The sequence below is a fragment of the Saccoglossus kowalevskii genome, chromosome 11 (assembly GCF_978046115.1).
Source record: "Saccoglossus kowalevskii chromosome 11, keSacKowa6.1, whole genome shotgun sequence".
Lineage (NCBI taxonomy): Eukaryota > Metazoa > Hemichordata > Enteropneusta > Harrimaniidae > Saccoglossus > Saccoglossus kowalevskii.
The window spans coordinates 565189-591647 of NC_140651.1; the positions used below are offsets into that span (position 1 = coordinate 565189).

Consider the following 26459-nt stretch of genomic DNA (forward strand, 5'->3'; position numbering starts at 1 on the left):
TCGGATTGCGACGCTGCGAATTTCTGGACTTTTTTCTCCCAAGCAAGTTAGTCACGAGCACTTTCGCATACAAAACGCTAGACATTGTTGTGTAATTGTAACAGTACCGCCTTGGAGTTAAATGACAGCAGTCGTCGTGCCGCGTTCTGTTCGATATGAGACTCGTAGCGACGTATACAACGCGTGTAAAATACATTGTTTATTTACATGAAATTCTAACACGCGCTGCGCGACGACCACCGCGCTTTAATTATGGCGTTTCACTAAATTGAAAATTGATGATTTTTTTTTTTGCTTGTTAAAAATTGGGGGCGGCGGCCCCCTAGGCCCCCCTCTAAATCCGCCACTGCGCTCCGTAATTTTAAGCGAAGCTTGCCCCTCCAATACATTTTGCTGGATCCGCCACTGAATGGAGTAATAGGTACAATTGCTTGAAATCTTCTTTAGTGCAGTGATATTAAAATTTCAATCAATATTGAAAGAAGACGATACAATATATGACAAGACAGACTGAGACAGTCTGGGTAACGTACGCTAACTATTGAAAATAAAAGGGACATTGTAGAAAAAAGAAGTTAATACCCAGAACAAACCAGTCATCAGTTTTATTGTGGTTCCTCCATTGTTGACTTGTTAACTCATATATATCTACTGAAGCTGAGGACAGCATGTGTAAACAACTGTTATCTCTTTACCTTTATTACATTCATTTTGAAAGTCCAGGAAACAGAGTGATAAAACAGATTAAGTCTATTATTATTATGCAATTAGTTTTCTCTACTGAAGGCAGTGTGTTTGTGTTTGAAAGAATTAAGTTACACTTACTGACAGTGTTATTGCTATATGACCATGTTTTTTTTGCGGATTGACAAGGTCGAGAAACAGGGTAAAATTATCAAGACACGACATTGAAAATGCTCACGAGACCAGGAAATGCGCGAGGACCGGGAGAATGTGGCTCGCTGTGGATGTTCAGGACTTCCCGTCTTGATTGATTAATTTAATTATTATAGCTCTCGAATATATTATGATTATTTGTTAGACACAACAATGTTTCCTGGGAGATCAGCAGTAAGGTAACTGAAATTACATAAAAAAACAAGGGCAACAATACAAAATGACACATAAAATAAAATTTTAAAAACGTAACAATTAAGCTCTCGAGAGGCAGTCGAAATATTGAATTCAATAAATTAAGCTTAATATTAAATGCGGTTGTCGCGTAGAGAGAATGTTCACTGCATTTTACAACTACAACGTACACGAACGCCGAGGGGAAGCAGCTGACCTTCAACTTGGTTTTCCCCCCTCAACGTCAGTTTCAAGAAATCTGTGCTCTCTAAATTTCGTAAATAATCTAAAAAAAAACCGCTTTCTATTGTCCCTGTTGAGCATGGTCTCCCAATCTCTGTCATGTGATAAACAAAAGTGTCCAGTGTCAATGCTCGATAGAATATTGAGCAAAAAGTACATTAAAATGTACAAGCATGTAAGCTAACCACTTTGCTAATTGGGCGTGGAATCTGCGCATGTCATGACGTCATCAATATGGCGGATGGCGTTATGTCGACCGAGGAGCTCCGCCAACAGACAGGTAAAATAACATATTTTTTTTTGAAATACACCATCATTATTGACAATTTCAAACGTAAAACATAATATCTGGCTCTCTCTGAAATGTCGTTGCCTTATATATCGTATTTCGCGTATAACATACGGAACCGGTTACAGACTTGTTCATCAATGGCCGACAATGGTGGCTAACGTGATGATGTCTGTCTTGGTTTCCAGAGTATTTTTTATGCGGATATATAGATATATTTATACGTACGTCGTGTAACATTTGTCAGATTAATGTATAATTGGTACTGCGATAACAGTGGCATTTGACACTCGAAACGGGGTCACAAATATTTCGATTAGGAAAACTGTGGGCGTTGTATCATTTCAAGGGAAGCCCGCATTTACAGACAGAGTGAGGACAATGACATTTCGACCCCATCGAGTACAGTACAAAATAGATATCGCATACACCAACAAAAAACCACACGTGTCAAAACGATCAGTGCTGTTTCATGGGTGCGTCTCGATGATTAGAAGATACCGATTTCAATTTGACAGTCACGTCAACAAATTGTAGTCTAGGCAGTATCCAAGTTGCCTTCTGAATTCTGGGCACGTCTAATCTTAGGCGTTGTACGTACGTGTGTGTGTGTTGTCTGTTTTAAGTAGAAGTAGTCTACAGTTCATTGTAGTAAAATTACTAAACTTATACCAATAGTATGAATAACATAATATGTAAATAACTCAATTTGTATGAAGTTGTTGTTGTAGCTGTGCTGGTTATGTCATTGTGCCCAGACACTCATAATGCATAGTAATACCCTTGCACAATTCATTTGTCTGCTATTTTGGGTCAATTGACAGTTGCTGTCTTCACAGCTGTCGTTAAAAGTTTTGTGATGCTTTCGATTAGCCCTGATGTGAATATGAATCTGTGCTAGCAGTCCATTCTTACAGGTGATGTGACACACTGACTGATAGAACTCTGTTGAACTCTGTCCGAGGCCTTCTTTAGGGTGTTTATATATCATCTATTACATGATTTGCACATGATACAGACATGCAATTGTGCATGTAGCACATCTTTCAGTGGGTCTGTTTACATTTATTTATTCCTATTGGAGGCTGGGTATGTGGCTGTAATTTTCGTCAGGTTTATCATCTGAATTAAATTTTATTTTTTCCTCTAAGAAAATTTTAGCTTGATATCTTTAGAAATAACATTGACCATATCTAATTAAGGTTGTTGTTTCAAGCTACATGTAAATGTATTGGCACCAAACTCATTCACACATGTGCTTGTTAATTAATATGAATTTAATATTTAACAAAAGAACTTGTTGTAATTATGTCAGATACTTACCCAGATTATTTGCATACTAATTTACACAGTTAAATGGCTTGCTAGAATTATGTAACAAGTCAATGTTCTTACATGTATTTTATATTTATTTTGAGAGCAACAATGTATGATTTATAAAATGAAAATGTTTTGGCAGCAAATCTATTTTTACAGTAGATTAACTGTATTTACTGTATTTGAAGCACATTATATAAACAACTATTTTTTGGTTAGTATGCATGTCTATTGGAGATTTACTTGCAATAAAGCAAATACAGTATGTACACGTAATTACAAATTTGTTTTCCCTTTTTTTTTTGAATTTCAAAAAATGAGTATTGTTATGTTTGCAGCCCAAGTATTATTTTTATTTTTCAATAAATCACACTCTGATGTTTCTCTAATAAAATGCAATATAAAATAAAATTATTGACATTCCTTCTTATTTATAAACCTATAAAGTATTATTCAAATTTAAAATCAAACTGATTGGCTTGGTAATTGCCTTTCTCTATTCCGTGAAGTCCTCATGTATAAAAAATGTGTTAGAACAGCCTTAGTCACCGTATGCGCCCATACAATGTCTAACTGCCATTTAAATTTTTAATATTTATGTTTATAATAATAGTTTATAATGTACACTCCTTACTTGACTTCAGTGTTGATGCACAGATGCATTTTAATTTTCGTTGTACACTTCTGCAAGGATCATTTACTTCTAAAATAAACTCATAATCATGAGGGAGCCTCAATTTTTGTCAAGTTGTAGTCTCAAAAAACCCGAAAAAAAATAATACACTTCATTGACAACACTTAATATTTATAAATTCTGCTGAATAAAATAATGCTGTTTGTTCCAATTATGATTTACAATTAAATAATCTGTTCTGAAGATCATGTTAAATTTATGAGAAAAACCATTGGTGTCTTTCACTTTCATTACATTGTTGTTGTTTATGGTGCAATCCACTGTGATTTTTGTTGTTTCCCTTGTAAGAGTGTTAATTAAGTACTATTTAATTATTATATTCATTACAAAAATACAGTATCAGGAAGAACTCGAATCACCAAAGAGATTTATTTTTAATGGAACAATAAAAAATGTCTAAACTTCATATCTTTGTGACCCCTAGACAATTGTAAATTAAGGCTAAAGACAGTTTACACATATTATTAAAGGTGCCTACATTGAAAACTTCTCTAACTATAATTGGTGTCAGAAGAACCATTTGATAGTTGATACCATTTATAGAAATGATACTAAAATAGAGAAAAGAATGAAAATTAGTATTCTTCCCTATATTGAGCATTCTTTGTACCACCATCATTGCATTCTTGTTCCCAGTTTAGCTAATTATGATCAGAACACTGCTATATTGTCAGAAAACATTTGTGTTGCACATAGAATAAGTAATACATGTATGTACAATACATGTCTGGCTGCCGAGTCCTGTATCAAGCTTTGATATGCATCTTGAGTTTGTACATGTCTATAACTTGTATTTTATATCTGTATTTTATTGTTACTAACATCCAATTCATTTGAGCTTTGAAATGAATTAATTCTGATCTACCATTTTACTTCATAATCAGCTGTTGTCATTCAAATTTTAAAGTCCATTCATTTAAACTGAGAAAAGGGCATTTGAGTTTATGAAAACAGGAAACGCTCTTTGTTTTGTTGACATCTTCCGACAACGGATGTGGACTCGAGGTAGGGAGTCAACAATTACTATATTCCATCAGTTGTTGACAGTCAGTAAATCATTGAATCCTGGAACTTGGATCTATAGATTTTTTTTATTGTTCAAGATTGTAAATGTTCGGCTTACTTTAGTCCCCTATCATTTCTGGACTTAAAAATAGAATTCTGTTTTTTTTCAATCTATGTACGTGTAATACTGCATCTAAGTTACCTTGGTGCCACCAAATGACTGGGTATTACACAGGTAAGATGTAAACATACCCACTGGAAAAAAACTGTATAATAATGATACAGTATTTTTTTATTAAGCTGCAATGAAAATATTCAGTATAATTAAATTTTTAGCCGTGGCGTACTAAGTGAAAGTGTTATTGGACAGTAGTTAACATACACACCCTATGCGTGTTATGTATGATATCATCATACAGTGTTTAAAAAAGTGACCTGAAATAGTTGTCTGTGTTTATTCATTCGATGCATCATTGTTCTTATTTGAATAAATTACCAAAAATATGCTAAAAAAGTGGCTCTTACTCTGGTTATTTTGCAGTCTCGTTTGAACTATGTGATGGTGACTGTTACCTTAAGGAGATTGCTTTCCTCTCAAGTATCTTGATTCCATTCCTTATTTATCTATACTCTCAGCCTATGGTGTTTGTTTGTCATTTTATCAACTTTAAATTTCCAACTTGTCTAGTCAATATTTTGGCACTGGCTAATTTTCCTGACAGCTTAAAATAGCTAATATGACATTCAATTTATTTTACAACTGTTTATAGGAAGTCAAAATCTATTATTTTGGCTGTCAGTATGTACTGTATAGTTATTTTGAAATAGTCAACAGAAATAAAAGAATTGAAATTGTTTATAACTAACATCTAGACTAAATTATTGTGACTCTGATTTCATGTAGATTTCTCCATTTTGTTATATCTCTTCTCTGTCAGAAGCAGTATCCAATATTAATGCTTTGTAACCTGACCAGCTCCTAAGATGCAAATACTGCTACATGTGTATAGAGTGACACATACTTAACCAGCAGAGAAATGTTTTAATGTGATGATAGAGTATGTCAGATATTGTCACAACAACCAGTCTATTTAGACATTGATACCTCCACATCATCATTGCATAGTTATTCACTTCTCAGTATTTTAGGGGGATGGTGCACACACTTGTCAGATAATCCCTTATAATTGATTGATGCTCTCCAGGGTCAAAATAACTAGAACATCAAGTATGACAATGACCTTGTGAGAAAACTACAAGAATATTACCTGTACTACATTTTCTCTAATAACGACATTCCAATACATGTTAAAATGCACATAAACAAAAAGTTGCACTTAATTTGACCATAGACACACCTGTCATTTACATAAGTATGTACTTGCTACAGAACACTTTTGACATGTGCACATATATAATAATAATAATAATAATAATTTATTTACCTAGAAAATATTTCATACAATTTACAAAATTGTACATACAGTCTAGGTAAAATGGAATCTAAAATAGCTTTAACAGCTAGTCGAGTCAGATCCCTGACATGACATGAATTTAATGACTTAAGTTAATTTTAAGACTGATTTCAAATACACAAATATGATGATAAAATAATTTATTTATATATACATACATTTATAATAAACATTAATTATGTTCTAAATACTCTGAAATTAAATTTTCTTGTATAGTATTTTTGAGTTTTTGTTTAGACCTTAAAGAAATTGATATGCTGTCCCAAAGTTTGGCCCCTGAATAAGATTTTGCAAATGTCCACGCTACTGTGGTACTAGGTACAAGTAAATCATCTTGACATCTTTGTAGTGTTCTATATTTATGATGTAAATACTGCAAATTGTATGTTGACATTGATTGAGAGGTTTTCATGAATTATATCATACATAAAACTTAAAAGTAATGACTTATGAAGTTTAAAAATATCAAGAATTTGGTGATTATTAAAAATTGGTGTAGCATGCGCAGTAAAGTTGAAAACTGTTATAATTCTGGCTATTATTTTTTGTGTGGTATGTATAACTTTAAGATGTGACGGGTATATACTGCCCCAAACTTCTAATCCATAGGTGATATGAGGCTGAATCAATGTTTTGTATAACAAAAAGAGGACATACCGTATTACCCCGGCACACGCCCCTCCCTGAGCACCCCCCCTGTCCCCCCCTGTTAAACGCCCAGGGTGATTTTTAGCCAAGAACGGGGTCAACAATAAAGTTTAATTTGTCAAAAAAGAACGCGTTTGATTTATTCAAATAGTGTGTTTGTTATAGTAGTTCTCTTTTTGACTCCCGTGTGCGAAGCACAAAAGGGAGTCTTTGCAGTTACCCTGTCTATATGTCTGTATGTCTGTATGTATGTATGTATGTATGTATGTATGTATGTCACTTTTTTTGTTCCACCGTTATCTCAAGAACCACTAATCAAATTTTCGTGAAACTTGGTACATAGATGCTCTGGGATGATGCGCAGAGTTGATTAGGTTTTGGTAAAAATCTATGAATATTAATTACCTAATTTGAATGATAATTAACTGATTTCAAGCTGTTCCATGACTGTTCCACTGATATTTGAAGAACCACTCATTGGATTTTGATGAAACTTGGCACATGGATGCTCTGAACCACTACGCAGATTTGATTAGTTTTGGGTAAAAATCTATTAATATTAATTACCTAATGTGCATGATAATTAACTGATTTTAAGCTGTTCTATGACTGTTTCACTGATTTTTGAAGAACCACTCATTGGATTTCAATGAAACTTGGCACATGGATGCTCTGAACTAATGCGCAGATTTGATTATTTTTGGGTAAAAATCTGTTAATATTATTAATTATCTAATTTACATAATGATTAATCAATTTTCGGCTTTTCCACTGATATCTCAAGTACTAAGCATAAAATGTCAATAAAACTTGGGACATAGATGTCATATGACACTGCACAGACCTGATAGTTTTTAGGGTAATATCAGTACATATTAATTACCTAATTTGCATAATTAATTAATTTTCAGCTTTTGATATTTCAAGTAGTAATGATCATGTTTCAATGAAACTTGGAACATAGTTACTTGAGGACTGTGCAGAGACCTAATTAGTTTTTGGGTAAATATTTGTGCATATTAATCACCTTAATCACCTTATTAGCATAATTAGTTAATTTTCAGCTTTTCACCTGATATCTCAAGTACTAATCATCACATTTCATTGAGACTTGTTACATAGATATTCTATGACTGCAGAGACCTGATTAATTTGGGGATAAATAATTGTGCCTATTAATTACCTAATTTGCACAATTAATTAATTTTTTGCTGTTCTATGGCTGTTGCACTGATGTCTAAAAGCCACTCATTGGATTTCAATGAAACTTTTCAAGAGTACCCATCACATTTCAATGAACCTAGGACTATACACCATATAAGTTTTTGGTAAATATTTGTGCTTCTTAATCACCTAATTAATATAATTAATTAATACTGATATCTCAAGTATTGATCATCACATTTGAATAAAACTTGGTACATAAGTGCTCTAGGACAATAGACAGCCTGATTAATTTGGGGTTAAAATCTGTTCATATTAATTCTCTAATTAGCATAATAATTAATATTATTTTGGTTCTAATCACATTTCAATGAAACTTGTTACATTGTGCATACCTTATTAGTTTTACACTTAAATCTGTTCATATTAGTTACCTAATTTGCATAATTAGTTTTCTGCGTTTCCATCAACATCTCAAGTTCAAGTAATTTTGAATTAATTTTGAATGTGTCTCCAATACTCTCAGCACATGGGAGTTCTTTCTAAGCTTTCTTTGATTGGAGTGTGTGGTGGCCCTAAAAAGGGCCTTTCTGTTTGTGTTTTTACGTAAAAACTCATCGGAACTTAACGACGTAAGATGAACCACGCATCATGTGGCGCACACGTTCTGCTTTCTCTTCATTCACGATGAATCCAATATTGCAATAATCCATACCTTGGTGAGTGGTTTGAAGCACTTAGCTTTGGTTTCAAAACATAGCACTTCGCTGACTGTGAATCCATAACGGGAGCTAGCACTTTTGAGACGTCACGTCGTAAACTTGCTACTTTCTTTCCATCCTTCAACACAGCTATGGCATTACGGTCATGTGGATTAATTTTCTGTCGTTGAAGAAAAAACATTTTGCCGACCTCAAGTCCATTGTGATGACCATAATGAGGCATGCCGACGATGGGAACTTGTTGCATCATTGTGGGTGCGTGAATAAATCATGTTAATGAGGTAGACCAGAGTTTATTTTCAGTCTGTTTTTTATGTATTGCCATTTGGGTATGTTTATGTATTCACAATAGTTTGTAAACATTTCACATCAGTAATAAAAGGTTTATTTGTTTCATAACCCTGTCTGCTATTCTTCAGTAATTACGATGTAATGTATCAATACGTGCGTGAACACAATTATGCTAATGAGGTCATCGCCATCTTGGATTACAAGCATTAGTTTTTCCCGGCTGTTTCGACTTGCACTGATCACGGTTACTAAAAAAGTAACCGTACATTGATTACAATACTTACCATACTTTGTAGCCAATTTCAGTGAGTAATACGTGCTCACGTTTATTGAAACCTTGCATAAATCAAGAAATAAGTATGTGTACAAAGTGTACAAAAGCATTCTTTTATTTGACCTTATCATACGATCACAAAAACAACTTTTTAAAATCTTTTTTGGGGTGGTCCTCGGGTAAGCGCCCACCCCCAATTTTTCCCGATTTTGTATGTTCAGGCCCCTGGGCGCGTGCCCGGGGTAATACGGTAATGTCTTAATTTTAACAGGATACCCATCTTTTTCCTAACAATTTATTGATTTTTGAAATGTGGTTATCCCAGATATTTACCAATTTCAGTCTCGTATACTACGTTTTTTATGGACAGGGCACCTCTTACTGTCACACACATACTTCTACCACTGATGATCATATAATTTGTTTTTGAAATATTGATGATCAACTTATTTGTATCACACCAGTGTACAACACTGTTTAAATACCAGCAATAATATTTCATATCGAAATCTGTCTATAATTTATCGTTTAGAATTAGTATTAGTAAAAAATGTGTCAACCTTTTTAATATACCGTCAATCTGTTTTTGATAATGAAACCTCATTTCATCATTAAAACCCCACTAAAAATGTCTATTTTACAATACCTCTAAACATATACAAGTACATCATAAGCCACTACATGTACATGTATATATAATGTTTCACCCAATGACCAGTATTCTTACCCTGAAACAAACAAAACATGCTGTTTTCACATTTTTTATATATCGATTTTCTTTGAGCAAAGTATTTGAACAATAATGAATGCTAGCAGCACCATATTGGATGAGGAGAAGGTTCTTCATCTCCAATATGATATGATGCTGTGAGGTATTCATTTTTTCAGATTTAAACAAATTTAGTGAATTAAATTCAATTGCAAATAGAGGTTCACACTACAATGTAAAGCTAAGACATCATAAAAACCAAAACCCCCTTGTATCAGTCTGTTCTGTTTAATAATGCAAAGTCCCTGGTTTTAGGGAAGATGATGTGTATTTAATTTATAACTTTGTTCTTACTCCACTAGTAATGTTCTCCATGTAAATCTACTCAGAGTAATAATTATCCAATACTAAGAATAATTCAAAAAATGTAAATAAATTTGTAGGTCAATATATTCTCTTTTTAGCTCCGCTGTTGACTTTGTCGAGCGGAGCTTATCACATAAGTGATTGTCCGTTGTCTGTCGTCCATGTCAATGTTTTACTTTTTCGACTTCTTGAAAACTACAAGCCTGAATTTTTATGATACTTGGTGTATATGTACCTTGGATAGACCTCTCCCAGATTTGTTCATTTTGTAATGATATCTTCAATTCTCTAATTTTGGTGAATATTTTTGTCATTTTTGGTAAAAAGTGATATTTTCGACTTCTTGTTAAAAACCACAATCATTTTTGGTGAAAAATGATATTTTTGAATTCTTGTTGAAAACAGCTAGTCCCATTGCTTTGATACTATACATATTGTTCATTTTCTAATGATATCTTGTGTTCTTTAATTGAAATGTGCATTGCTAACAGCGGAGCTATCTCAGCCGAGAGGCTGCTTGTTTCATACTACATGTACATGTGTAGATATTAAAGTTATGTGAGCTGTATTTGTTTGTCATTGGTCTTTGTAATATCAAATGAATATGTATGAAGTCAAATTTTAGGATATACAGTTGTTTATTTTTTAACCCTTAAATGGTCTTGAAAGTCAGTGTAAAAGTACATTAGGGTAGTTATTTCATATTATCTCATATTTTAACACAAATTATAGACCAGTATATGGATCCCAAAATATGAACAAATGCCCAAACAACCTGGCCTATTACAAAATCCTAAATAATTAACAGGATGGCACTCTAATACTATAGAACCAAACAACATGCATTAATTATGCATCTTAGATGCCTATGTCCATGTGTTGCCAGTGAACAGAGTTTAAGGTCATAGATAAGTCATGAGGTCATCTGCTTGGTAGATGCATTGAATGTTTTTGTGTAGGTATTCTTAATTGATTTGTCCTTGCTACATAGCAGGATTGTTATTTTTATTAATATTTTAATCACTAGTTCAGTATTATTAGTAAAACTAGTATATTATTGTAGTCTATGGAATTGTTAGAAATAGTAAAACTTTTTTTTCCTATTGTCAATGCATAGGGAAATACTATGAAATTATTACAAGAATACCACAGTCTGCACAAAGGCAGTGCAGTAATCATATCGACAGACGTGTATCGAAGGTTGATACCATCCCATACTGCCTGAGAATGTATATTTGTATTTTTGTCCCTCTCTATAGTATATGTTAATTTTATATGTTAAATTTATTAAACTACTGTAAAATACTTTATTTCCACTTGGAACTAATTTTCGCTATTTTTGCTGAAGGGCTGTTTCAGTGAATATAAAATCCAGTTAATATACCTTTTTTCCTATATTTCACATTCAACTCATCAAAAATCAGTGAAAATAAATTCTATACAAAACACCCAAAAAGCCTTTCCAATGAAAATTAATCCCAGTATTTTACAGTATTATGCGTACATGTATCTGATATTTCATAATTAGTTCATTTTTAATAAGTAGTAGCTGCTTCATGTCTGGTAATTTTTTTTGTAAATTTATATAGAACATTTTTGACACACATGTATACATGTATGTTGCTATGCATAGAATGGAACCCATATCAAATACACATGTTCATAACAGCCACCACCCTATTTGTATAGCCAGTACAGTATTTCACAACAATTGCAAGGAAATCCATTTTTTTTCAAGTCATTGGAGTCTAGTCCATCTCGTTGATTAGTCAAATTACCCGGGCTACATGTAATATTTCTGTAACTACATGCAATCTAGATCAGCTGCTGTCATGGCATAGAAACTTGAGTAATTCTATACTTCAACAGTTAAAAACTATTATAATTTGTTGAGATGCTGGACAAGTAAATTTAACCTCTGATCCACATATAACGTATTAAAGTTCGGGATTGGTTTATATTATGTCATTTTGTGGTTGAAAGGCATTGAAGTTTTTATAGGATAGCTCATTTATAATGTTATTGTGCTGACCTTAAAAACTGTGCCTGGAGTTAGAATCAGATCGCAGGTCAGTGATGTTAAATGCATTGAAAAATAAAATAGAAAAGAGTTGATCATATTGACAAAATGGTGGCTGTCAGTTCTCTCATAGAATTTCTCTGCTTGTTCTTTACAATATAATTCCATTATGACGCTATCACGCAGTCTCGATATTACACTGTAGTTCATTCCTACAGGTTTTATTTGGTATCAGGTTTATTATGAGACATATGTGATGGTATTAATACATGTATGCTCCAGTTGCTGAGATATTTGAGGCTTTACCGCATTCATCCCTGGTTTGCATGTATAACAGAATAAATATGAATTTGTAAATACATGTGCTATTGTATTTGCTCTTTTAGAAGCCCATTTCTAATAAACGTGCACATAAGGTAAAAATTGCATTCATTGTATGTTGGATTACTAAAATACAACTATTTTTACCATTGGCACTTTTATGTAATCAATAATGTAAATATAATATTCAAATTAATAAATGAAATACAAACAATGAAAAATAGAAATGATCAACAACAATTTAATGCTCTATGAATTGGAATTCTTTAATACTTTTATTGAACATTTCATTCCATTCTTCAATTGATCATATCATACATGTATGATAATCACTTGACGCAATAATCAGTGTTCTCCCCAGGATGTAAACAGCGTGGTGGTCACGCCATAGTGCATTGATTTGCAACCACACTGGTCTGACACCGCCACGGTGATTAGCAAGACCACCACAGTGCTTTTTTCATTGTTCATCTAGTGCACTGTATTACGAAAAAAGTACGAAATACTTGGCTATCAGGGATCTCGCTACACTGGTCGGCCCGACCATCACTCACCTACTCGACTACTGTCCGATTGTTATTATAATTACTTACCGACCGACACGCATCCTGCCAGTCATGGATTATAATTTGTAAACAATAGACATAGTCGCACGATGTTGCAGTGGCTTATAAACAATAAAAATGAATTTTGTAAATAAATACTTTCTGACGATAGACGCAGTCTTTAGATTGAAAGCTAAAATTCTTTCAAAATCATTTCCACCCCAATATAACATGGGCAAAGTGGAGTTCATGATCAGTTTACACTACTCAAGAAAAAACGTGTGTTTATTGCGTGATTGGGTAAAATACATTTGAACTGTTATCATTGAGAATCATGTAAAACTTTTCTTTCAAGACTTCTACCTTTTAAAAATTGCTAATCACCTCTTTCGAAAACCATCATGCAGTTTTTATCCGAAATCCATGACAACACCTCAGGCTACGACATCACTTTACTTTCGCAATGTAATTTTTAATTTAACAAACATCATGTTTTTCACCGAAGCAATCGAATGATCAAAATTAATTGCTCACGATTAAACTAAGTCAAATTTTACGCTTATTTCTTATAAAAATAAAAGAAGTAACATTTTTTGCATGGCATCCTGACTAAGGAAGTGGAATTAGTATTATAACCAATGTACATGTATAACATCGCGAAGTCAGTTAGGTCACGTTGTAACTTTGATGATTGTTTGGAAGTTTTATTTGTTCGTTCATTACTGTAAATGTAAACATTGTCGAAGCTGATGGTAGGAATAATAAACAGCAATTGTTACATTGCGCAGACCTTATTTGGTTCACACTAAAATCTGTTCATATTAATTACCCGATTTGCATTATTAGTTTCCAGCTTTTCCATCAAAACCTCAAGTATAAGTAATTATGAATTTGTCTCTAATACTCTCAGCACACAGGAGTTCTTTTCTAAGCTTTCTTTGATTACTGTCTGCTTTGAGCCAAATTAAACCCAGCTACTAATGAATTGACCTAAATTCATATTCACAGGTAAGTTAAGAGATCAACATTAAGGTATATAGGTAGTTTTAAGAGCTTGGCTGTAAATGACAAAGCACAAAAAGAAAGATGAGCTGCTTTTTCATACAAAATAATGTTCTTTCCTGAAATAACTGTCCTGTTTTTATTACTTTTAATGAATTGTTTTGTATAAATGTGACCTTTATGGTCTTAGCTGCCAGGCTTCTCAACTTGAATTAATGTACTCAGTATTTTCACAGTATGTATAGTGATCCTGTTTTTCTAGCACTGATTTTACTTTTCAGTCTTGTACCAACATGTAATTATTGGAAATGTGAGAGTCTTTGACAAACCCAAATGTATTACATGAAGAATATATATATATTTATATAATAATAATGAAACATTTACTCAAGGAAACTCCTGTGCTCCAAAAATGTTCTTTGCTTTTGGTATTGCCCATTATTTGTGTTTTATGTGGTAAATGTGTTGTGATTTGTCAAATTGTTTTTAGCCTTCATTAGAAATTTATAAAGCATTTATATATACCTTTGACATAAAACACATTCATGCCTTCATGAAATTCACTGTATGTGCAAAATTCCAGCATAACTGACTTTTTATTGCGATGTCTGTAGGAGATGACTTACAGACTACAGTAAATTGTCTTGTTTCAGTTAGAATATCAATGAACTTTTAGTGTATGTTTCGAAATTAGATAGAAGCAGCAGCCAATAAAATAAGAAGACTTTGAACGGGATTGCACTTAGTCATCTTTACCCTGCCCCTCATTAAAATTACAGAAGTGACTCTACATAGTAATAATTGGTTATTTAATCACTAAAACTATTGCCTGGCCAGGTAGATGTATATCATCAGCACACAAGCATGACATATGTACAAGCAAGACTTGGTAAATATTTACATGCAAATGTATGTAGTGTTTTTGTGCAAATCATGTAATATTTATGTACATGTACCTGGCCGAGTGATGATTTATTGTATTGTATCATTATAATGTTATTGTATAATTTAGGGATCAAAGTAATACAAAGTCAGAGAAACAAAATCAAACTATGGATGTGTTCATAACTAAGATGAAAATGAACCCTGGAACCAGTATTACCCCTTTTTAGATACATATGAAAATGGGTCCTCGAACCAGTATTACCCCATTTAGATACATATGAAAATGGGTCCTCGAACCAGTATTACCCCATTTAGATACATATGAAAATGGGTCCTCGAACCAGTATTACCCCATTTAGATACATATGAAAATGGGTCCTTGAACCAGTATTACCCCATTTAGATACATATGAAAATGGGTCCTTGAACCAGTATTACCCCATTTAGATACTATGTACATATGAAAATGGGTCCTCGATCCAGTATTTACCCCATTTAGATACATATGAAAATGGGTCCTCGAACCAGTATTACCTCCATTTTTATACATGTACTCCGAGTGGTAGTAACAATTTAAACCTCTTGAAGTCTTGGAACTGATTGTAATAAAATTTCATACATACATCAAACTTTGATCAAACTTAGTACATACATGTATATTGGACTACAAATAGACTTCAGTCGAATTGTACATGAATAATGCGATCGAAGTGTGCTGTCCAGAGTTTATTATATTATAGTCAAATTCAACATTACGCATGTTATGGTATGATATTGTATAGTTTATATTACATATTCACTTCATTTTGAATAAAATAATTCACCATTTGAACATCTGACTACTATCTTTCTCAATGATTTAAATGCGCCCATTTTTATGTTTGCATAATTATTACGAATGCAATGCATTATCAAGTCGGTAATATTGAAATATTCACAAACCCAGTACCTCTCGTCAGTGCCCTAACAACAGTAAAAATAACTTGAGATTGCTTATTTATTATGAAAGCAATACATTACAATGTTGAAATATTCAGAGCCGGTACAATATTGTAAACAAATTTGCGTAATTTGAAAAGCAGTACCGGTACACTAAGTAAACAACATTGAAATGAGTATTCAAAGCCAGTACAGAGTTGCATACAACTTGCGTAATTACAGTAGTGTCGGATATAACAATTTTACTAGATCAACGTGCGGAGCATGAAAGAAAAAGTTTGCTTAAGGTAATGTGCAAGTTCAGCGTGTGGCTTGGGGGGGGGGGTCAAACTTGTTCAACACATACTTCATGTCAGCATCACTGCACAGCAAGTTTCACAAAGAATTACTGCATCCCAAAATGATGTTGTTGATAACTCAGTTGTCACAGTGTACCAAGTCCATGATGCACCCTGTTTTGACTTTGGCTTGCTTTTCCTTCTTAGTGCATGACCTCTCAGCAATGTATTAAAACACTTGATTATATTGATTATATTTTGTCTACGCAAAACATTAATCTTTCTAAACATTTTCTGAGACCATGCATGATGTATATTCACAAATTATGCGATCATAGTTTAATACTATGTTGATCTCTACGTCTCTCTTGATCGGGTAATATTGCAAAATTCTTCATATATGTACGAGTATGAGCCCAAAAAATCATATACTTGCACTGAACCCTGAAGTTTGAATGTTTTTTGTACTTCAGTTCTGAAACTTTCTGCTGAGTATATTTGACTTGTTTTATGTCTAGACCTAAAAACATTTCTGATATGGGGAGAAAGCTGCTACAAAGTATTAATCTCCAGTTGTGATATCAATAAACTGATACTTTTGAAAACCACTCAATTCATTACTGGTTCTCATTAGAATAACAAGAATATTAAGTCATTTAAATCCATTGTAAAATTGTTTATAGCTCACCATGTGATGTTTTAATTGTTGTATATGTTGATATAAATAATGAGATGCTTAGAAAGCGGCTCATTCCCATTTGGGCTTATACAAATCCATCTGTAAATAAGTTTTATTCTTTAATGTCATGTAATTCATTTGAAATTATTAGTAACTTAGCTGTTTTTATACAAAATGCATTTAAGTTGAGACAAGATGTACTTGACCTTTGACCAAAGATTTGTTGCATCAGTATTGTAATAAGCAAAAGGGCCAGTGGCCTATAAGAGCAAATAAAAAATATAAAAAATATATATATATAAATAATGAATAATACTTGTACTTAATTAGGTTACTGCAGGTGGTAGGCTATTCTCTGATGTACAAATCATAACACACACTGTCACAAGTGGTGATTGAAGCAAACAGGATAAAAAAAAAGTCTTCAAAATTCCAGTCATCTAAACAACAGAGTATATCCTTCTAGCAGTTTTACATACATAAAAATGAATATTCATGGTATTCCCTTCAACACGAATTGCAAGGTCAAAGGTTAACATAATTTTCCAATGATGAAAGTTCTATTAATAATTGATGGTGTTCTGGGCCAATGTTTCTACAGCAGCTGTGGGCAATATTAAATACTGATGTCGTTTAGATAGCTTGATGCAGCTGTCAACTAGATATTGATAGTTATTAATTAAATGTAAAAATAAATACAATGTAGTTAAAATAAAAATACTACATGTGCATGTACAAATGTATGTTGAAGGTACATAAACTCAGACAGGGTAAATTATATTTAAGGCACCTTCAAAACATTGTATGCCTGAAAAATACTTGGAAATTTCCTTCAAAATTTCTTTCTGACATTTTGCTTTTGAAATTGAGTTCCTCAAACTGCTTACTAGTATAGGGAGACATCAAAAAAGGGGGGGGGGGCATAGGAGATTTAATGTTAAATGTACAACACCATAGAAAATAAGGGAAGAGAAGCAAAAAACACAGAAAATAAATTATTTTGACATTTAAATAATGATATAACATGAACTTTAAAAAATTTTTGAATCAATACTACATTGTTTTTCCAGATGATCAGTGACACATCTTCATTATAATGAACTTTTTGAGTGTGAAATAAAAATTTTGTTGCAACTGAGTTGTATATTCTACTGTCTTGTACAATGTATCATGCATTAAATCCAAACATATCTTCTTATTATTAGTATTTTGTCTTCTGTGACACTGGAAGAAATTTGCCTGTAACTAACATTTATTGCAATAACTTGTGTTATTTAATAAAATAGATAGGATATAGAGATGAGATTTAAAGTTGTCACCAAAACTTAGTTGCAATTCCTTTTTATTTTGAGTAACTTGGTCAAAAATCAAATCTGAAAGTTATGGTGCTCACGAGTTTTACTGATTTAAACCTGATGCATTGCACTGTTTATCAACTATTTGTAATCTTCAACAATAAATCCTGTCCTGCATTAATGAATTCTGCTTTTGGAGCTTGCTAAACATGGCAATATTTGTCTTATATTCAAATAGGAGGCCTTAATGGCTACTCAGAAATAACTCAAGAGTGTGGTTTGCATACCAGGATAATCTTAGTGAAAAATGCTTCACATTGATTTTGTAATATATTGAAATAAGTATTCAAAGCCAGTACAGAGTTGCATATAACTTGCGTAATTACAGTACTGTTGGATATAAGAATTTTACTAGATCAACGTGCAGAGCACGAAAGAAAAAGGTTGCTATGGGAATGCGCCAGTTCAGCGTGTGACTTGGGGTGGGGGGTGTCAAACTCACTCAGTTGTCACAGGGTATGTTGTACCAAGTCCTGTGACATGTCTAAGATGATTCATATGTATTGAATTACACACTGTTGAATGGACTCATTGCAGGCGCTCTGTACAATCATAAAATGGTCTCATTTCGAACAAAACTAGCTTTGGCCAAATTACACAGCAAAACCTTTGCCATCTGAGCAGTCGCTGATGTAAATTGTTAGCTTGTGTATATATCTGGTAGCACGCTTATGTGTGGGTTTCGAATACAAACACAATGTTCAGAACCATCAATGAGATTTGATTTACAAACCTCATTGATAGTGCTGAACGTTAACTGGCATGATACATGAAATGACCTCACTGTGATGACGCAGGGCCCGAAGCATGCACACTACATGCAAAATATGCTAATTAGTTTTAACGAGATTATGACGTAGACATATCTCATGAAAATTATTTAAAAGTGCAATTATTAATAGACAGCAATTATTATGAAGCAACAGAATCACATATATTCGGTCTTGACCCTCCACTCTGTCTATTGTGGTTATTTGAAGACTGTACACACTTTCTATCATACATGTACTAAACTGGTCACCAAATTTATTGAATGTTAAAAAGTGGTGCCAGCGTGTGTACTGGCAAACCTAAACAGGTTTTGAGTGTATACGATGCCACCAGTGGCTGTTTCCGACACCATGTGTCAAGCTTGAATATTACCACAAACTACTTGTCATTTTAATCGCAATAAATTGTCATGATTGCTCAAGGATATGCAGACCCATTCCACAAGGATGTACAGCATTACATCATGATTATATACATGTAATGTTTCTGCTATAAATGTTCAGTTAACTCATTGCATTATAATTTTAATATAAATGAGATTCAGTTGTCTGAAATCAGAGTTGCCGTAAGGCTATCAAGGCTGGAATCTCAATACGAACACCTTGTCTATTGAACACACTTGTGAATAACAAGGAACTTTAAATATATTCTTTATGCAGGGGTTCAGTTGTCTCAAAATTAGCTTTTGTCCAAAATAACACCTAACATCATGGGACATTTCAATTTTTTTGGGGGTGTTACAGTGTAAATTGAACAGAACTACATGCAGAACGCTTAGGCCCTTTGTCTAAAATTATTGAATAAAATTAGAACATTATTTAAAAAATATAAGCAAATTGCTGATGCCAAAAAAGTGAGCATCTGAATCACTAATTCTGTGTTTACATCTGCATGAAGATACCGTTACAGTTTAAAATCTATGTTATAGACCATTTGTACAAATTGAGTTCAGCTGTTCTACTGGTACCTGGGCTTCCATCCACTCCTTGCAAGTCACCAATATCAAATTACTTTGAAATTTGAATACTCCTACCATGATCAATTGGATATAGATGAATTCCAATAAAATTTGGTTCGTGGAATATTATGTGTGTTTATTCTAGTCAATTTACAAATAATAAATTCGGTTCACATGATTTTGCCCAGGGTGTACTGAACAACCTGCTGCATGTATTAGTACATGTAACAATCACTCAAGCCCAGGGTGTACTGAACAACCTGCTGCATGTATTAGTAACAATCACTCAAGCCCAGGGTGTACTGAACAACTTGCTGCATGTATTAGTAACAATCACTCAAGCCCAGGGTGTACTGAACAACCTGCTGCATGTATTAGTAACAATCACTCAAGCCCAGGGTGTACTGAACAACCTGCTGCATGTATTAGTAACAATTACTCAAGCCCAGGGTGTACTGAACAACCTGCTGCATGTATTAGTAACAATCACTCAAGCCCAGGGTGTACTGAACAACCTGCTGCATGTATTAGTAACAATCACTCAAGCCCAGGGTGTACTGAACAACCTGCTGCATGTATTAGTAACAATCACTCAAGCCCAGGGTGTACTGAACAACCTGCTGCATGTATTAGTAACAATTACTCAAGCCCAGGGTGTACTGAACAACCTGCTGCATGTATTAGTAACAATTACTCAAGCCCAGGGTGTACTGAACAACCTGCTGCATGTATTAGTAACAATCACTCAAGCCCAGGGTGTACTGAACAACCTGCTGCATGTATTAGTAACAATCACTCAAGCAAGCCCAGGGTGTACTGAACAACCTGCTGCATGTATTAGTAACAATCACTCAAGCCCAGGGTGTACTGAACAACCTGCTGCATGTATTAGTAACAATCACTCAAGCCCAGGGTGCACTGAACAACCTGCTGCATGTATTAGTAACAATCACTCAAGCCCAGGGTGTACTGAACAACCTGCTGCATGTATTAGTAACAATCACTCAAGCCCAGGGTGTACTGAACAACCTGCTGCATGTATTAGAGGTATGTAAGGTTGCATAAATACGCCAGTTGCGAGTGGTGAGTTGCGAGTAGCAAGTAGCAAAATGTGTCAGTTGCAAGCGCTCGAAAGTGGCAGTTGCGAGCGCTCGAAAATGGCAGTTGCTAGCGCTAAAAATAGGAGTTGCTAGTAGCGATTTGTATGTACTTGCGAGTGCTAGCTACATCGGCATTGTGTGAAATAAAATTAAGTCCGATGTCCTACCCACTTGTTTTCAAGTTACATGTGTTGAAATGTAGCGAAATGTTGAATGTCTACGAGACTACACTAAGCCAGTGCGAGCGAGTCTGGTCGCTAGATCAATCGGAACTATGTGTGGTACGTACACTAAACCACCGTCCCTCATGTGTTGAGGGACGGTGACTAAACGTAGCAGTTGTGAGCGAGTACAAGTACAAATGCATTTTGTTCAAATGTACATGCCCAATCTTTGTTTAAACAATATAAAATAGCACTTCTAAGTCCATAGTACAAAAACCTGTGCTGAATATAATAAACTTTTATGGATGATGTTTTTAAAATTGAACAGAAATATAAAAAGACCCCAATGCCATGAAGAGGCTGTTTGCCAGGTATGAATACTAAAATTTTAACCTCGTCAAATTAGTTGCTGGCAAGAAATTGCTACATTCTGATTTATGTCCACTGCAATGTAAGAACTCATTTTGGTTTCAGTGCTATATTGTATGTTCATGAAAACACTAGCTTTTGCATTCAGTACAATAATAGCCTTAGAGGATTGATTTCTAGTATTTGGATAATGGTTGTCCTGATTTCTTAGCTTGATGGGTGTGCAAGGTTTTTGTTGTATGTCAGTTCATTTTTTTGTTATATTTTGTATTTTTTCCCTAACCTTAAAAAATGGCATCAATTCGATGTCAATATACATAATTTATCTTCACATAGTAATGCCAAATTTATTTGCTGCTGCTAAAATTAATGGAACTCATGCATGAGGTATGTCGTTATGGTTTCTTCTATTTTATAATTCAACACCTAGACTGATAGATTTACTCACCACATGTCAGTTTGCATAATTAATTATGCAACCAGTACAGCAGGACATCAACAAGTACAGCTGGTTGCAACCAAACCACATGCTATTTGAATATTTTTACCCACTTATCACAAATGATACTATAGTGTCATAAACCAGAGCAGTATTAACATTCCTTGGCTGGACATGTTTGAATGCCTTTGTCTTTCTGAACATTTTAGAGTGGCGATTGCTAATATGACAATTGTGTACCTTCATTTTACCATGTTGTGTCTTTTTGAGTGCATGTGAAAGATTGTATTCCTATCATAATGGCTTAGTTTGTGGCACACTGTCCATGTTGTGATCTATTTCTGGTGTTCAACCCTAGGTATGCTTAGAATTAGTCTACAGTCATTAACCAGTTATCTGTGATTGTGTAAATTGATAGACAGGGTAAAATACTCATCTTCTGTGCAATGGTGTTGCCACAGGATATGAATCAACTTTTTCATGGTGATTTTTATTTACTATATTAGAATTGCATACACCTGCAAAAATACATGTACCTGTCAAAATGACAGATGTCATTGGTATGAGTATTGCAATGTTTAGTGCTGGTAGTGTTTATGGGAGTATTGCAATGTTTAATGCTGGCGGTGTACATGGGAGTATTGCAATGTTTAATGCTGGCAGTGTACATGGGAGTATTGCAATGTTTAATGCTGGCAGTGTACATGGGAGTATTTCAATGTTTAATGCTGGCAGTGTACATGGGAGTATTACAATGTTTAATGCTGGCGATGTTTATGGGAGTATTGCAATGTTTAATGCTGGCGATGTTTATGGGAGTATTGCAATGTTTAATGCTGGCAGTGTACATGGGAGTATTGCAATGTTTAATGCTGGCAGTGTACATGGGAGTATTTCAATGTTTAATGCTGGCGGTGTTCATGGGAGTATTGCAATGTTTAATGCTGGCAGTGTACATGGGAGTATTGCAATGTTTAATGCTGGTGGTGTTCATGGGAGTATTTCAATGATTAATGCTGGCGGTGTTTATGGGAGTATTTCAATGTTTAATGATGGCGGTGTTCATGGGAGTATTGCAATGTTTAATGCTGGTGGTGTTCATGGGAGTATTGCAATGTTTAATGCTGGCGGTGTTTATGGGAGTATTGCAATGTTTAATGCTGGCGGTGTACATGGGAGTATTGCAATGTTTAATGCTGGCAGTGTACATGGGAGTATTGCAATGTTTAATGCTGGTGGTGTTCATGGGAGTATAGCAATGTTTAATGCTGGCGGTGTACATGGGAGTATTGCAATGTTTAATGCTGGCAGTGTACATGGGAGTATTGCAATGTTTAATGCTGGCGGTGTTCATGGGAGTATTTCAATGATTAATGCTGGCGGTGTACATGGGAGTATTTCAATGATTAATGCTGGCGGTGTACATGGGAGTATTGCAATGTTTAATGCTGGCGATGTTTATGGGAGTATTTCAATGTTTAATGCTGGCAATGTTTATGGGAGTATTGCAATGTTTAATGCTGGCGCTGTACATGGGAGTATTGCAATGTTTAATGCTGGCAGTGTACATGGGAGTATTGCAATGTTTAATGCTGGCAGTGTACATGGGAGTATTGCAATGTTTAATGCTGGCAGTGTACATGGGAGTATTGCAATGTTTAATGCTGGCGATGTTTATGGGAGTATTTCAATGTTTAATGCTGGCGATGTTTATGGGAGTATTGCAATGTTTAATGCTGGCGATGTTTATGGGAGTATTGCAATGTTTAATGCTGGCAGTGTACATGGGAGTATTGCAATGTTTAATGCTGGCAGTGTACATGGGAGTATTTCAATGTTTAATGCTGGCGGTGTTCATGGGAGTATTGCAATGTTTAATGCTGGCAGTGTACATGGGAGTATTGCAATGTTTAATGCTGGTGGTGTTCATGGGAGTATTTCAATGATTAATGCTGGCGGTGTTTATGGGAGTATTTCAATGTTTAATGATGGCGGTGTTCATGGGAGTATTTCAATGTTTAATGATGGCGGTGTTCATGGGAGTATAGCAATGTTTAATGCTGGCAGTGTACATGGGAGTATTGCAATGTTTAATGCTGGCGGTGTTCATGGGAGTATTGCAATGTTTAATGCTGGCGGTGTTTATGGGAGTATTGCAATGTTTAATGCTGGCGGTGTACATGGGAGTATTGCAATGTTTAATGCTGGCAGTGTACATGGGAGTATTGCAATGTTTAATGCTGGTGGTGTTCATGGGAGTATAGCAATGTTTAATGCTGGCGGTGTACATGGGAGTATTGCAATGTTTAATGCTGGCAGTGTACATGGGAGTATTGCAATGTTTAATGCTGGCAGTGTACATGGGAGTATTGCAATGTTTAATGCTGGCAGTGTACATGGGAGTATTGCAATGTTTAATGCTGGCGATGTTTATGGGAGTATTGCAATGTTTAATGCTGGCGGTGTTTCACACAAAATGTCGCAACTGAATGATACCATTATAGTTTGAGTGTAACTTGCATGGAGCTTCCATGTTAGTTATTAGCTGGCTTTGCTATAAAAACTTGTAATTTTAAAGTCATTTTTATCAGTAATTACAACTTGACTAGGTAGATTACAGTGCTAAAATTTAGATTTATGATGATTTTAAAAGCAGGCTAAGCTAGTTTTAAGACAGCAAAGACCTTGCTAAATGTTTTATATAGCTTTTACTGTATGCCCCATATTCATGGATATTTTCTTATGTGTGCAGTGGTTGTCCAGGCCTCCAGGTGTATAAAAATATACTGTGGCTATATTTAGCTAGAACATCACATTCTATACTACCAGTGTATTTTATCCTACTGCTTCAGGTTTGCACTGCCATGGAAATGAAAGAAAATAAGTAACCAAAAATCTACTACAATTAGAGAGATTTGATGTTGTCTTCAATTCAAATATACTATTTTAGGGACAGCGATTGCAATAGAATTATTAGAAATGTTTGATTTGTTTGATACATTATAACATAATAATTGTGTTTTTATTCTGTTTTTGGATTGGGATTAAAATTCAATGCAGTTTAGAATAAATAAATATGAATATACATGCAAGAAATGAAATTAATGAAATATACATGTAATAGAAAAATTTCTTATAATATTTCTGTTTACAAAGTAGTCCAATCAAATAATGTACAGTAAATGGTGACATTATTTTGAGGCAGATGATTTCTCTATTTTTGATAACATTTTATTGTAATTAACATTTTCTGTTTACATTGTACACTACAATGTATTGAGACTTTCTACACATTGACTGTTCCTCCTAAAGTTAACATTGAACTGTTTTGATTACGCCTCAATCCTTGCAACCACCGATTATGGTTACACTCAGTTTGCACAATGGGTTCAAACGTTGCTCTTTATAGCCATTGAGTGAATACAATAACACAATGAACTTGCGATCAATACTTTGTGAAAGACTTTTTGTTGATTTGTGAAATGCCACCTGTCCTATTTAAAAACAAAACAAAAATGCTAAGAACATTTCATTATTTATTATTATCGTAGTTTAAACCTGTGGAGTATGGAGCTTATTGGCCCAGGATGACACTTCATATGCAGTGCATATTTGTGTGCTTCCACACAATTTATAACAAAAAGCAATGCTTTTTTGGCTCTAGTTGTCAATAGCCCTTTATGTCATGTGTATAACTGTAACAGTTGAAATAACAAAATACAAACACCAAGAATGCCAATTTCTGGATACTGTAACCTTTACAAATTACATCTGTAAAAACTGTCAAATTTTGTCTACTCTAAAAATTCAACCACCTAATTACTTAGCAGGTTAGCAGTAATTTATTGGCTTCTAGAAACTATAGAACTGTATGCTACCAATGATGTTTTGAAGTGATATTGGTGTGGCCACTAGTGGCTTAATGTGGAGGTACTATAGAGCTGTATGCTACCAATGATGTTTTGAAGTGATATTGGTGTGGCTACCAGTGGCTCAATGTGAAGATACTATAGAGCTGTATGCTGCCAATGATGTTTTGAAGTGATATTGGTGTGGCTACCAGTGGCTCAATGTGGAGGTACTATAGAGCTGTATGCTACCAATGATGTTTTGAAGTGATATTGGTGTGGCCACTAGTGGCTTAATGTGGAGGTACTATAGAGCTGTATGCTACCAATGATGTTTTGAAGTGATATTGGTGTGGCCACTAGTGGCTCAATGTGGAGGTACTATAGAGCTGTATGCTACCAATGATGTTTTGAAGTGATATTGGTGTGGCTACCAGTGGCTCAATGTGAAGATACTATAGAGCTGTATGCTACCAATGATGTTTTGAAGTGATATTGGTGTGGCCACTAGTGGGTCA

The 26459-nt window shown here is 34.3% G+C and overlaps 1 protein-coding gene across 1 annotated transcript in view; it reads left to right on the forward strand.

The window, feature by feature from the left end:
* The first annotated feature begins 1511 nt into the window (after positions 1-1511).
* Positions 1512-26459, forward strand: part of LOC100373043 (uncharacterized) — an 82719-nt gene continuing 57771 nt past the window's right edge. Inside the window, exon 1 of the mRNA XM_085505609.1 lies at positions 1512-1594. Within this exon, the coding sequence (XP_085361735.1) occupies positions 1549-1594 (46 nt within the window). The 5' untranslated portion in view covers positions 1512-1548. The remainder of the gene's footprint in view (positions 1595-26459) is intronic.